Source organism: Malaya genurostris, chromosome 1 (assembly GCF_030247185.1).
Source record: "Malaya genurostris strain Urasoe2022 chromosome 1, Malgen_1.1, whole genome shotgun sequence".
NCBI lineage: Eukaryota > Metazoa > Arthropoda > Insecta > Diptera > Culicidae > Malaya > Malaya genurostris.
The window spans coordinates 163237657-163253029 of NC_080570.1; the positions used below are offsets into that span (position 1 = coordinate 163237657).

General features: G+C 36.1%; 3 protein-coding genes across 8 annotated transcripts in view; 2 read left to right on the forward strand and 1 right to left on the reverse strand.

Moving 5' to 3' along the window:
• Positions 1-215: 215 nt before the first annotated feature.
• Positions 216-2241, forward strand: LOC131426601 (zinc finger protein 501-like). The gene is made up of 2 exons (XM_058589461.1): positions 216-322; positions 385-2241. Exon 2 carries the CDS (start codon positions 389-391, stop codon positions 1790-1792), a length of 1404 nt encoding a protein of 467 aa, XP_058445444.1. The 5' UTR covers positions 216-322; positions 385-388; the 3' UTR covers positions 1793-2241.
• Positions 2242-4087: 1846 nt separating this feature from the next.
• Positions 4088-15373, forward strand: part of LOC131426606 (zinc finger protein OZF-like) — an 84260-nt gene continuing 72974 nt past the window's right edge. The window contains exons 1-4 of one of the 3 annotated variants that reach the window (XM_058589472.1): positions 4088-4227; positions 4294-5634; positions 5699-5709; positions 11041-11252. In XM_058589472.1, coding sequence (XP_058445455.1) covers positions 4298-5569 — 1272 coding nt within the window. In that variant the 5' untranslated portion in view covers positions 4088-4227; positions 4294-4297 and the 3' untranslated portion in view covers positions 5570-5634; positions 5699-5709; positions 11041-11252. Of the gene's footprint in view, positions 4228-4293; positions 5635-5698; positions 5834-11040; positions 11253-15373 lie in introns of those variants that run through there. The other 2 variants (XM_058589471.1, XM_058589469.1) reach the window with 2 other exon arrangements.
• On the reverse strand, positions 5760-11051 carry LOC131426610 (uncharacterized). Of its 4 annotated transcripts, none has more exons than XR_009229121.1 (4): positions 10754-11051; positions 10388-10548; positions 9345-9455; positions 5760-6402 (listed from the first exon to the last, which is right to left on the reverse strand). XR_009229121.1 is itself a non-coding variant. In XM_058589478.1 (2 exons), the coding sequence occupies exons 1-2, from the start codon at positions 10321-10323 to the stop codon at positions 6356-6358; spliced, it is 1026 nt and encodes a 341-aa protein (XP_058445461.1). In that variant the 5' UTR covers positions 10324-10379; the 3' UTR covers positions 5760-6355. The 4 variants fall into 4 exon arrangements, 1 of the variants encoding a protein (XP_058445461.1); XR_009229120.1 differs by having other exon boundaries at positions 9345-9437; positions 10754-11049; XR_009229119.1 differs by lacking the exon at positions 9345-9455 and having other exon boundaries at positions 10754-11044.

Here is a 15373-nt window from a genome sequence, read left to right on the forward strand (position 1 = left end):
GTGATTGAAAAGTTTTTTTTTGTATCACTATTCTGTTTGAAAGTCGAAAGTTTCGGGTATCATTTCATGCAAAGAGTTGAGTGATAAACGTGGAAACCGGTTGGTAATTAATAGAAGAAAAAGTAAACAAAAAGAAACTGTCACTTGCTTATACGCCCTTTTAAAAAATTAACCAAGAAATGAGAAAAATCTGGCATTTGCCAGATAAATCTGGAAACCTGGCAGCGCTTGTCATGAATAATGAACTAAAAAAAATCAAACCGATTTAGAGCGAAGAACGAACGTTTCATGTAAATTGACTAAAATAAATCATCACACGAAGGTGAGTCAATTACTATTATCTTTGTAGCTTGCGTATCTGAAGCATATATTTTTTTATTTCAGCGAAATGGAATTTTGCCCCGCACGAAATGGAATACCAAAACAGGAAGAACCAGAAAACAGTTCTGCAGCCTCTTTCCCATCGTCCGCCCAAACAATCGATTCCCCAACCAAACTCGAATATGAGATTTGTGATGAGGAATTTACACAGGAAGGTGATCTTAAACTAGAATATCAGATTTTTGATGAGGAATTCACTCAGAAAAGTGATCATGAAGACGTCTTAGTACCGAAAGAGGAACAGATTTATAGTTGCGAAATTTGCGAGAAACAATTTTCATTGAAGAATGCCCTGAAGAAGCACATGATCGTTCATACTGAAGACCAACAATTTCAGTGTAATGTGTGTGGTAAAGGATTCCAATCTTATCAGAGATTGAAGGACCACACAAATGTTCACACTGGTGAGCGTCTGCACAAGTGCACTGTATGCGAAAAAAACTTCTCGTCTAATTCGATACTAATTCGACACATGCACATTCACACAAGCCAGCGTTCGTACAAATGCATTGTATGCGGAAAAGAATTTGCCATGAGGTATTACCTATCTAAACACATGTCTATTCACCAAAGTGATTACAAACATAAGTGCGAAGTGTGTGGCAAAGCCTTCTATAATGATGCTAACTTCGCGAGACATAAACGCATTCATATGAACGAGAAGTTTAAATGCACCATTTGCGAGAATAATTATTCCTCTAAGTATAATCTCATCGCACACATGAAAATTCATGTAGATGATTACAAGCATAGGTGTGATGTGTGCGGCAAAGGATTCACCTGCAAATCACTTTTGAAAGACCACAAAAATAGTCACACAGGTGAACGGCCTTACAAATGCACTGTCTGTGGAAAAGATTTTCATCGTAAAGCAAAACTTTCACAACACAAAAAACTTCACACAAGCGACCGACCGTACAAATGCACCGTATGTGGAAAAGGTTTCTCCATAAGGGTTTACCTAACTAATCACATGCGTATTCACGCGAATGATTGTAGGTATGAGTGTGATGTGTGTGGCAAAGGATTCACCTGCGAATCAGCTTTGAAAGACCACGAAAATAGTCACACAGATGAACGGCCTCACAAATGCACTGTATGCGGAAAAGATTTTTATTGTAAAACAAAACTTTCAGTGCACATGCAAATTCATTCAGGTGAGCGACCGCACAAATGCACCGTATGTGGGAAAGATTTCGCTTTTACGACTAGCCTATCCAAACACATGCTTCTTCACACGGATGAGTATAAGTGTGAAGTGTGTGGCAAAGGCTTTTATGATGGTACTAAACTCGTGAAACACAAACGCATTCATACAAACGAAAAGTTTAAATGCACCATATGCGGGAAAGATTTTACCACGAAGAATTACCTAAATGAGCACCTTCTTAGCCATACGGTATCAGTGTGATGTATGTGGCCAAGGATTCAAAATCAGCTTACTTTTGAAAAACCACGACCACAATGTAATCGGCATTACAAACGCATCGTACACGAAAACAATCCCTAACATATAAATAATCTTAAAAACGAACTATCACATAGAAACACCATACGGACGAACATGGATGACAAACGCCGTTCTATTTTAAAGGGTCTCAACCCTGTTCTTTAAGATGAGCGACCCTTCAAATGCATCGTGGACGATAAAAAAAAAATACCTGGCTTGAAGCCGCATGAATTTTCGCAGTCATATAACTTTCTCGGCCACTCGAAAATGCTGTGTGGAACTTACTGAGAAAGTCATGCCACTTATCGCGAAACGACAGTAGTAATAAATTGATCGTGTGAATATTTTTTATTTATATAAGATGTCTATGTACTTATCAACATGATTGAGGAATACATTATACATTGAAATAGTATAGTTTTAAATATTTTAAGTTAAATTTGCTGCATGCGTATATCATTAGATTTACGCATTCTTAAACTATTATGTCTGTGTTTGTTATTATCATTAACAGTTCTACCAAATACAAATAATAATACGCTAGGTCCCATAGAAACGAAACGTTAATATTTGTTTCACCACAGTGTACAAGTTTTTTTATCTTGGCAGATTGTAATGTAATGTAAAAAAAATAATCACCCCGATTCTGTATTTCGTTCAAATCGGATTGTTTCGATCGAATACGAAATTTGGCATTCTGTAGCTCGATCGAGTTCGAGTTTTCCATACAAAAGCATCACTCGATCGAATTAGAGAATGCAGATTTTTTCATTCAAAATACAGAATAGGGGTGAATGTCTGGCAACGTAGCATTGAAATTGCTACGAATAGAATTACCCTGATTGCAACAAAACAATGGAAATAAAGATCCGTTAGGGCATGTTTCGATTAATAATAGATCTCTATACCCTGGTAGGTTGGTAAAGTTTTTGCATGAAAAAAGTAGGCATGATTTGCAGCAAAGTTGTTACTTATGTATTTAACCTTGGCAACACTAAGCGTTGCCCGGTAAATTTGACGTTTCCATCATAAAGTTTGACAGTTTTAATTATTACCATCTTTAGAACATTCTGTCATTTGAAAGCTATTTATTTTGTTTACAGTGAGTTAAAAACTTTACCTCAGCAAAAAAAAATGGAATTGAATCGTGCACATTTTCGTACAATGCCGAGGTAACGCAGTCCGAATCGTCCAATCACTAATCGGAACACTAATCGGAAAACCTATAATCCAAGTGTTTCAGGCCGTTATGTATTTCAACCTTTTAAATTACTCCCAGAATAAAACGAATCAAAAGAAAATATACACAATTGAAATTATGTCAAATGAAAATTATGCCAAACAATAATTATGCCAAATGAAACAGTACATATTTTTTATTTTATGCCAAACGACATTATGCCAAATAGATTTATGCCAAACAAAAGTTATGCCAAACAAATTTATGCCAATAACGTACACCCTTAATTTCAACAACTTGTACTTGCTTGTCATTTTCAATCAATCGTGAGCTGCCACGCTTAGAAAAAGTTACTCAAAGTTTGAGTACTAGTTACTCATTTCAAATGATACATGGAAACGTCAAAAATTGAGTAGTTATCATCAATGATATTGAGTAACTCCTACTCTAAAGTTGAGTTTAACGCAAGAACTCGTTTTTTTGTTACTATTCGCAAGATCAGTCTAAAAGTTGTATTAATCATTTCTAGCAACAGGTTGTATTTTTTGTTAGTGAGATCGCGTTTTTCGAGGATGAGTCGCTCAACACAAACGGTGTTGTGTCTGCAAAAATCGGAATGATAACCTCCGTGCTGTACTTTAGACTGGAAACGAATATGCTCAAATGTCATTTATGAGGAATAAGTGTCTGATTTATGCCTGAGCATAACTAACATGTATGTTAATTTGCGATTGACACACTACTCCTAGCGACCACCACTTGATATAGTATTGAGTTCAATTTCTTAATATTTTAATACAATACAATCAGAAAAGGAGTTTTTTTTTGCAAATTTGGTATACGTGAAATAAAATTTCACTCAAAATTTGAGTGATAGTTACTCTATTTTTTGGCACATGTACAAATAAAGTATTACTCAGTAAATGAGTAGGATTTACCCAAACATCGTTTTCAGTGGAAGAACTCAAATTTGAGTAACTTCGGAGTTACTCTAAATTAGAGTTGTTCCACTTTTTCTGTAGATGAGTGAGATCTTACTCATTTTTGAGTAACTATTTTTAATCGTGTAGGCTCCTTCCATTATTGTCAAAACACAATGAGCAAAACGATAGAAATGTACCCGTCGATTTTTGCCCTGCCTAATTAATTATGAACTACGAAAAGCCGATTTAGAGCGAAAAGCGAACGTAAATGTACTAAAATCAAGCATACTAAGGTAAGTCAATTATCATGTTCTATCGTATCTTTGTGGCTTATGTATCTAAATTTATATTTATTTCAGTGAAATGGAAGTTTGCCTTGAAGTTGATGGGATACTAAAAACGGAGAAACCAGAAAACAGTCCTGTAGCCTTTTCCTCATCGTCTGCTCCAACAATCGATTCCCCAATAAAACTCGAATATGAGATTGGTGATGAGGAATTCACACAAAATAGTAATCTTCATCTCGAATATCAGATTTGTGATGAGGAATTCACACAGAAGAGTGACCATGAAGACGACTTAGTACCGAAAGAGGAACAGATTTACAGTTGCGAAATTTGCGGGAAACAATTTTCTTCGAAGAATGCCCTGAAGAAGCACATGATCGTTCATACTGAAGACAAACCATTTCAGTGTAATGTGTGTGGCAAAGGATTCCAGTATTATCATAAATTAAAGGACCACAGCAATATTCACACTGGTGAACGTCCCTACAGTTGCACTGTATGCGAAAAAAAATTTTCGTCTAAAAAGATACTTGGTCAACACATGCCTATTCACGCAAGCCAGCGTTTGTACAAATGTATTGTGTGCGGAAAAGAATTTTCTATTAAGCGTTACCTATCTAAACACATGTGTATTCACCAAACTGAGTACAAATATAAGTGCGAAGTGTGTGGCAAAGCCTTTAATGATGGTGCTTACCTCGCGGGCCACCAACGCATTCATACGAACGAAAAGTTAAAATGCACCATTTGCGAGAAAGATTTTTCCAATAAGTATTATCTCAGCAGACACATGAAAATTCACGTGGAAGGTTACAAGTATAAGTGTGATGTGTGCGGCAAACAATTCATCTCCAAACCACTTTTGAAAGACCACGAATATAGTCACACAGGTGAACGGCCTTACAAATGCACTGTATGTGAAAAAGATTTTCAGGGTAAACTAAATCTAGCTCATCACATGCGCCATCACTCAAGCGAGCGGCCTTACAAATGCGCCGTATGTGGAAAAGATTTCGTCATTATGGTTTACCTAACTAAACATATGCTTACTCACACCGATGATTACAAGCATAAGTGTGACGTTTGTGGCAAAGGTTTTATGACCAGGAAATTACTGGAAGATCATAAACGCTGTCATACAGGAGAGCGACCGTACAAATGCACTGTATGTGGGAAAGCTTTCGCGTCTAAAACTTACCTGTCCAGACACAGGTCTATTCACGAAAGTGATTACAAGTACAAGTGTGAAGTGTGTGGCAAAGGCATGAACGATAGTTCAGGCTTCGCGAAACACAAAAGCCTTCATACGAAGGAAAAGTCAATGCACCATATGCGGAAAAGATTTTAGCTCTAAGATTGGCCAAGGATTCACAAAAGCAAACATTTAGAGGTAGTTTGGAAACATTGATTGAGGTTTGTTTTTTGGATATCCGTTTGATTTGAGACTTCAAAATGATTAACGTTTGAATTGTTACAGGAACTTCACTCACTATTGTTATGTTCTTGATGATTTCGGATTAGAGATGTACGTCTATCACTTAGGAGTTCACATGCAAAAGTGCCCGCTTTTGCTTAGTCGTATATTTCTTATCTTACGTGTGTTACACATGCGTTATGTTATAGATTGACGTTTGCAGGGGTGTAACAGTTCTTCCCCCTTAACTTATTACTATATAACTGATAAAGTTTTAGTTCGAAAGCTGACAAAAATCAGACAATTTAAGTTCAAAAATCTACTCATACTCCTAAAGCAATTCAAATTCATTCGAAAACAATTTCATCGGTTATTGTTTAAATCAATTTAACAAATATATGACTTGAATTAAATAAAATTTAATTTGAAAACAATTTCATCCATCATTGTGTATAGTAGTTCTAAATCGACATTCATCAGATATAGATAAAGTTTTTTTCAACCCTTTCGGTTCGTATCCTTTTCGAACGCCTTACAATCTTTGGCGTACCAATTGCAACATCATGTTCATGTTTTCTTTTTCTGCACTTAGGAGAAGATTCTTCTGGAAATCCTCGAAATTCTTCATCTTCACTAGTTACTCGTTCCTCTTGTTCCAATCCGGAAGTTGTTGTTATCTTCATATTCGGTTTCGTCATACGGTCATCTAATCCAGAAGCTCTAATTTGATGACGGTGTGCCATGGTAAGCACGCTTCCAATTTGAATCTGAAAAACGTTATAAGAAAACTTTCTTATAAAAATTGCTTTAATCCACCTAACATAATTATATGGATTGTGATTCTTATACCATACTATATCCCCTTCTTTCAGGTTATCTAGCCAATCGTGCTTATTTTTGTCAATAGTTTTAAATGGTGCTAGATTCTTTTCATCATAAGTATGTAAGTTTTGTTTATTTGTTGACAGTTGTCTCTTGTAGTACTTTTTAGGGTTCAACAAATCTAATAATGTTTTAGGTGTATATGAAAAAATTCTTTCTGATGGAAACATACCATCAGACGTCAAACATGTATTACGATAATTTATTAAAAACAAATTTATCTGATCCTCTAAATCCAATTCTCCTAAGTCAGGATCCAACAAGAATTTTCTTAGGACCTCTTTTGCTGTACGAACACATCTTTCAGCCTGACCATTGCTTGAAGGATTGTATGGTGGACTTTTAAAAACCTGGATGCCCTGTTTTCTTAAAAAATCCGAAAACCCAAAGGAATTGAAAGGAGGACCACCGTCAGAAACTAAAACGTCAGGCAATCCGAATCGAGCAAAAATTGAGCCTAATTTTTTCAACACTTTTCCACAATCAGTACCATTCCTCATTCGTTCAATTTCTATCCATTTAGAGTAACTGTCCACAAATAACAGAAATGTGTTTTGGGAAAAATGAAAGAAATCTATATGAACTCTACTAAACGGTCTTATAGTAGGAGTCCAACTTGATTTTATCTTTACGTTTGGAGTAACCATCATACTACTGCAAATTTCACAACCTACTATAAATTTTTCTATGTCTTCATTAAGTCCAAACCAGTAGACAAACCTCCTGGCTAACTGCTTCATTTTAATCATACCAACATGATTGGTATGTAAAAGCTTTAAAATCTTCCCTTGCATAGACTGTGGTATAATTACTCGGTTTTGGTACAATAAACATCCTTCGATGAACTCCAAATCATGTTGATTAGCCATAACATTCTTGAACCGTTTGTCTATCTTGCTTGGCCAGCCATTCAGCATGAATGTGGTCACCTGTTGTAAAAATTCGTCCAATTTAGTCTCTTTAGCTATAACAGAAAAATCTAAAGGAAATTCTTTGCTAAAATTTATGCTTCTTACGTATTCTTTATCATATTCGATAGGTACCGGAGATATTAAGGGGAAACGAGAACAGAAATCCGCGTTCCCCATTTTTTCAGAAGGTCTATATTGAATTTCAAATTCATAGATTGATAGCTCCAAAATGTAACGTTGTAATCTTGTTACATATATTGAATGTTTACCTCCTTTTCCGAAAATAGCAACCAATGGCTTATGATCCGTAAAAACATAGAATTTTTTTCCATATAAATATTTATGAAATTTCTTTATCGTGCACACTAAGGCCAATGCCTCCAAATGTAAGATAGGATAGGCTCTTTGAGCATTGTTAAGCGAAAAGGATGTGAAACTGATAGGTTTTTCTTCTCCATCTAAAATGTGAGCTAAAACTCCACCCAACCCAGTGCCAGAAGCATCTGAAATTACTACGAGCGGCTTATTAGGGTCGTAAAACTCAAGCAACTTAGCCGTTAATAATGAATTTTTACTCTCTTCAAATGCCCTTTGGCAAACGTCACTCCACACAAATTTTTCGTTCTTTCTTAATAATTTATACAATGAAAACAGTTTAGAAGATAAATGCGGTATGAAACGATTATAATAATTTAATAAACCTAAAAACGATTTTAATTCTGTTACGTTCTTGGGCGCTTTGGCATTATATATTGTGGAGATTTTATCGGGACAGGGACGCAACCCCTCTTCACTAATGATATGCCCCAGATAAGGTAATTCTTTTACAAAAAATATACATTTTTCTAAATTTACCCTTATGTTAGCTTCTACCAACCGTTCCAAAACAATATAGAGCTTTTGTTTACAATCCTCTAAACTGCACCCAGCAATAAGAACATCATCTAGATATACGAAAACATTTTCGATATTTTCTAAAATTTTGTCCATGACTTGTTGAAAAATGGCAGCGCTTGAAGACGCCCCCTGCGGAAGTCTATTATATGTAAAAAGCCCTTTAATCGTGTTAATGACCACAAATTTTCGTGATTTGTCAGATAACGACAATTGCGTATACGCACCCTGTAAATCTAGCGCACAAAAATATTTACAGCCCGCCAGCCTAGCGAATAAATCACTTGCTATTGGCAAAGGGTAAGTATGAGGGATAATTGATTTGTTTATTGAAACTTTGCAATCTATAACTAAACGGATATCATTATTCTTTTTTATAACGACTACCACCGGTGATGCCCACTCGCTCGTTTTGATTGGAGTTATAACCTTCTCACGCTCCAACCTCTCCAAATATTTAATAACTCTATCTTTTAACCGATAAGGGACTTCATACGCTCTTTTGAATACAGGTACTTCATCTTTTAAGACCAAATCAGCCTCATAGCCCCGAATGGGAGATGAGAAATCTTGTATAAAAATAGAAGAAAATTTTCGCTTTATCTCATTTAGCACGTCACTAACATTTTGTTCAAGTAATCTATTTACATTCAAAGAATTTTGAAAGAACAGTCTCCAGCTGGGATAAAAAACATCCAACCAAGGACGACCCATCAAGGGAATAAAATTATTATCACCAGTTAGCACTAAAAGTTTTAAAATTGCTTCTTTGGAACCAATTTTGACCGTTACATCAACCTCTCCCTCAATTTGTAATTTAGAACCATTGATTACAATCAATCTTTTATTGCATTTGACTAATGATTTGGAAAAACTAGAAAAATATTGGCTTTTACTTATTACAGAGACAGATGCTCCACAATCTACTTCCATCTTAATTGGTTTGTTTTCAACAATAATATCAAGTAAACAGGGATTACTTATTTTGTTTATTGACGACACAAACATGCATTGTAAATCACCTTCCATTTCCTGATCATCCTCGCTATCCGAATCCTTCGTCTTCATACGATTTAACAGCTCCGACAAACCGCTGCTAGGTTGATCGCTCTCTCCTGGTGAAATAAATTTTACTGAATCCCTTTGATTATTTTTCAACTTGAAACACTTCCTTCTGAGATGACCTTTGACCCCACAATAACTGCATACACGATCCTCATAACTTGATCGCTGTCCATATTGATTTTTCCTCCATTTTGCTGAATGGGCATCCCCATAACTACCCCCATTTCTATCGTAATCCTGTCTGTAAGGCCTAAAACCTAAACGACTTTTTATCGGCATACGCCCGCTATTTTGTTTTCTTGCCAACTCTACCGTTGCTATAAGCTTATCCAAAGCATTTCCACCTTTCCCTTGAATCGAATTATTAGGAAACCCAAATTGAGTATCAAAATGTTCCACTTTGGAAGTGTTATTCAATGTTTTAGCATTACTACTAGCCATCTCCCATGTTGTTAAAATCTTTTCTGCTGCTTCTAATGATAAATTATCCTCATTTAAGAGTCGTTGTTGGAGGGCCTTTTCTCTAACACCACCAACAATACGATCTCTAATAGCTTCTATTTTAAAAGTGCCGAAAGAGCAGAACTCAGCCTGCAGTTTCACCGAAAGAACAAAATCCTCAAGGGATTCATCGGGTTGTTGAACCCTGTTATAGAATTTAAATCTCTGAATTAGATCAGATTCTGTTTTATCTAATCTTGACTTTAATCGACCAATCATATCGGCGTATGCTACTTCAGAAAGGTTTTCATTTGGATATAAAAGTTTCAACTCAGTGTACACCGCCGGGCCGCTAAGTGTAATAAAATGTGCTTTTTTTGCGGCGTCAGTTATATTATTAGCAACAAAAACATAACCCAATCTATCAACCCAATCGGCAAAGGAAGTGCCCCTTCGATAGGGTTCAATAGAAGTCATCAAACTAGACTGAGCCATTTATCACAATCTTTTATAGATAATTATAAGCAACAAAAATTGGAATAAAAATGAAAACGCTTACCGAATTAAACTGCTTTACCATTCAACGCTGACAGTGGCATCAAAGCACAACCGCTTTAAAAACTGTGGACAATATTTATTTTTACAGCATTCCGGAGGGAATTTGCCCAATCCGTTGTCACCAATCAGCGACCACTTTGCTTCGAAATAATAAAATGGTTCCTAATTGTAAAATAGAAATGAAACTCTCTTAGTAATGAATCTTACAATCGATAGAAAAAAATAGTATTGTCAATTGTCTGTACACTCTATTGTCTGTGAACTTTTGTTCTCCTTTCTCTTTGATTCAATGGTGGCCAACAATAAAAGAATATAAAAGAGAAAATAAAATGGCGAACAATAAATTACTTTGTTCTCTAAACTTTACCTTCAACCTCCACTTTTCACCTGGATAAAATCAATTTCACTCCGGGTTGAAGTCTTCCTCGTTGTACCGGATAGTTCCGTAACGATTGTTCAACAGGATATAAACCCAATATAATTCAATCCTCGTTCGTCACTGTTATGTTCTTGATGATTTCGGATTAGAGATGTACGTCTATCACTTAGGAGTTCACATGCAAAAGTGCCCGCTTTTGCTTAGTCGTATATTTCTTATCTTACGTGTGTTACACATGCGTTATGTTATAGATTGACGTTTGCAGGGGTGTAACAACTATGATGAATAACATTCAACGAGATCACATCGAACGGTGTTCGTATATAACGAACCAACGACATCATGTTTGAGGGCACTTGACACTTCTGAATATCCTCCATCATTTCAGTAAACCGTCTCACAAATTTGGGCAAACAGTACTGCGATCTATAATTTTATGACATGACTGATATGTATTAATAAGACAATTTTATTGTCAGATGAATAAATTTAATGAATAAGTAAACAAATTTAAATTCAAAAGTACGTCTTGAAGTATATCATTACGGTTGTATACACGGTAACAATCAAGTAATCTAAGAAAATAAACATTAGATGACACGTTAAACTTAAAATATTCGACGAATTCATTGAATCGCAGGCAAATGGATCTGAATGGTTCATTCTGACCATATAATGTGTTACAAGTTTCCAATAGCAGAAAAGACCGTTGTTAAAGAGGTCTCTCAGGAGTATACCAATTTAGTCGTTAGAGCAAAGCAGGGTAGTCTACAGGGTGCTTCATTTTTTTTTTAGAAATCGTTTGGTACATTTTTCAAGAGCACTTATTTTTAGACAAATTTTGCCGCTCTCTCACATAAGTATTCAACTCCTGGTTGCTACTCCGTTACTGATCCGGATTAGCTGAAATTGTACAGGGAGTTTTCAGATGATCCGACCTGGGACTGGTAAATCATCCTTCAATGTACATCTTCTGGTAACCCCAGAATTCATTGATCAGTACCGGCGCCGGCCAGGCCCGAACGTAGATAGTCTAAGGAATGGGAAGGGATGTTAGTCCAACACTTGTTGTTACTAGAAACCGTATATACTACTGCGCACTCCACAAGTGCCACGGGAGAAGGATATTTGTTAGTAAAAATTTCAGTATTGGTATTATTCGTGCGCGACTCAGTATGTTCCGGTTTCAAGATGCTCGGATGCACCACTAAACTCACTGACTTCCCGAGTGAACGTTTCAACAATATCCTATATTGAAGTCTCGGGAAGTCTTGATTCACAGCTCTTATTCGAGGAAACTGAAGAATAATTTGCAATACTATCGCGTAAAGAATAAAAACTTTTTTTATAAATGAAATTACGTGATACAAAATAAATGAGTGAATAGGATTTAGAAAAAATAGTTGATTCATTGCATTGACATATTCTAAACAGTTTTTATAAAATCATTTTTAATCACCAAATAAAGGTCAACAGATCTCACGCGCGTCTTGATTCTTTATTATTTCCGCTTTATTATTTTAACAATTTATTAAAATTATTAGTTGGTTATATTGGTTGATCTGGGCAGCTGGCTACCGAAAAAAATATTATTTTTTGTTTGAAATATTCATATCGTGTTTATTTTACTATGTTTTCAATATACCGATATATAAGCAAGTGACAGTTTCTCTTTAATCACTCTCTCTTTCGATTATTGTGATGTGATTAAAAAGATTTTCTTTGATATCACTATTCTGTTTGAAAGTCGAAAGTTTCGGGAATTATTTCATGCAAAGAGTTGAGTGATAAACGTGGAAACCGCTTGGTAATTAGAGCAAATTCAGCAGCTGCAAGATTCATATGGGTGGTCTATAATGTAAATGAAACTGAAACAAACGTATCTCCAGCAATCCGTTTTAGTTTTATTTATTTGACCAGTTCTACTGTCAAATTTAAAACTGGTATACATTGCCGTTCTATTTTTTCTATATTTGAAACACAGATAAAACGCTGCTGGGGCTGCCAGTTTATTTTGTTATAATTTCTAGATTTAAATTTTAAAACTGACATAAATTATGCATTTAGAACTAGAACACTCCTGAATATGCCCTTAATAGAAGAGAAAGTGAACAAAGAGAAACTGTCACTTGCTTATACGCCCATTTGAAAAATTAACCGAGAGTTGTCACCCACTTTAACGCGGCGGGCAGATTTCCTTCCGGACGGTTGGCTATGTCTGTCTGCCAAAAGTCTGGCAACAATGCAACAACAGAATTTCGCCTAGCTATTATAAACGGTTCTTTTCTGTCGGATTCTTACCATACAAGATTGGCAGAACCGTTTTGAATCGGTTCTACATTTTAAGCGTCTTGGTTTTATTTTTTCAATAAAAGATACATATAAAAGGCACCCAACTAACCAAAAGTTTGGATAAAAGGGACTGATTTGGCTTAAGCAGCTCTCAAAGTTAATCAATAGCATTCTAAGCAGCCCATTTTTTAAGTAAATATCCACACTTGAAAGTTCGCGCGACGCAGCGGAACGAACTTCTAAGCTGCTTCTAGAATACATTGTTCAGCTTCTATGCAGCGTAAAAGTTCACGCGGAACTTGTTCTGTACTTCGAACTGTCAAAAATTGCCACGTGTTTTCTTAAGCAGCTAGAAAGTTCACGCGGAACTTGATCTGTACTTTCAAGTTCTCAAAAGCTCCGCGTGTACTTTTAAGCAGCAAGAAAGTTGACTTTTTAAGTAATTGTGGAACTTCTGGTTGCTTGGGCAATAAGTTATTGCCCTTCATATATAGTAATCATGAAAAATGTTTTTGGCAATAACATTGCTTTCTCACTACCAAACATACCCATATTTCAATCTCATTTACCTCGTCTCAAGAATCGTTTTTTGTACGTACATGCGGGATTGATGAATATCAAATGAAATCGAATAAAAAAAATAAAAAAGAATAAGGAGGGAAATAAACAAAACACGTACGGCGAGATAATGACGCAATTTCGCCTGGACAATTTTGACAGCAACCGGAATGCTTTAATTGAGCTTCGATGACAAAACACGAGATATCTCATGTTGAACGCATAACCGAATCCATTGTTGACGTATTACCGGATCTTTTGGAAACCGGAAAAACTCAAGTTTGAATAGATATGTGTAGTAAATAGATCGGTCAAGGTGAAAATAAATCACACGATTAAATAAAAGAGTATTAGCAAATACAAATAATAATACCCCTAAGTCCCATATAAACGAATCGCCAATGTTTGGTTCACAGCATGAACAAGTAAGCCTAGCAAATATCTCCCTTTCGTTGCGATAGTGTGAAGATGTGAAAGGAGATCGTTTCTGGCAACGATTTATGCTAGTTGCTACTAGAGGCGTGCAAAACAGCTCATTTTGGTGAACCGCTCCGAACCGATCAGCTCACTAAAGTGAATCGATTCGATGTATCAGCTCATCAGCTCTTTTAGTTTGAACTTAAGGTTCATTTTGTGCGCCGTGCTTCTTATGCACTGGTTTTCTTTCAAATGCATAATCGAAATTTAATCATTGATTTGCAATGATGCAATGCGAATTAGTTTATCTTTAATTGATGCCGACTAAATTGAATCTCTTAAAGAGCCGAAGATCCGATCAGCTCGTAGCGTGTTCTCTTCGTCATAATGCAGTGAACTGGGTAGCAAATGAGTGAGCTGATGAGCTGCGGTTCTTTTGAAAAGAGCTGTGAGCTGTCAGCTCACTTCAATGATTCGATTCACTGGAACAGCTCATGAGCGAATTGCCCATCTCTAGTTGCTACGGTGCAAAACAAACTTGTTTGTTTATCGTTGCTGTATTAAACTGCAACAATCAGTCTAAATATCGCCGGCTAATAAACCGAGAAGCTTTCGAAATGGTGAGAAGTTGCTTAGTAGAGGGATGTGACACACGAACAGGGTCGTCCGAAATATCGCTCCATAGCTTTCCTAAGGATTAAAATATGTAAGTAATATGTTTACATATTTTTCACTATAATAAACAGTAACTATAGTGAACTTGTTCTTACCCCTCAGTGTTGCTAGTTTTATAGGAAATTCGTTAAAGTACATTGTCACTCTGCCAGTGTATCATGACAATGTACCGCACGATGCAAAATGTGTCCTTGAAAATTTGTCGGAGTACTCCGTATTATAATTTGTATTTGGTATTAGTTTCAACCACGACGTAAAATACACTGGTGGCGTGATAAGACAGTTTTGGTTGTGTTGGTAATTTTCTCACGAAATTAAGTATGGCGCGCCGGGATTCAAGCAGGTAAACATAAACAAACGACCATTTCAGATTGGGATTTCACTTCTAAGTTACTCCAGTTATCGCGCAGCGTGGCGAATCTTTTGCACTAATTGAAAATCTGGACATTTTTTCTTCAAGGGCTTGCAAGGTAACGTCGAAATATAGAAAATTTTACACACATCCGATTCTGTTCATTTCGTTAGAGGAAGGATTTGGCGGATCGCACTGTGATATCTATTACAGTTATTATGAATAATGGAGTGATTGTGCTGTGGGTGGCATTTTAAATGCAGATGATGAAAACGATTGAAACACCCCGGAACAAAACACCGCATTTCACTGTC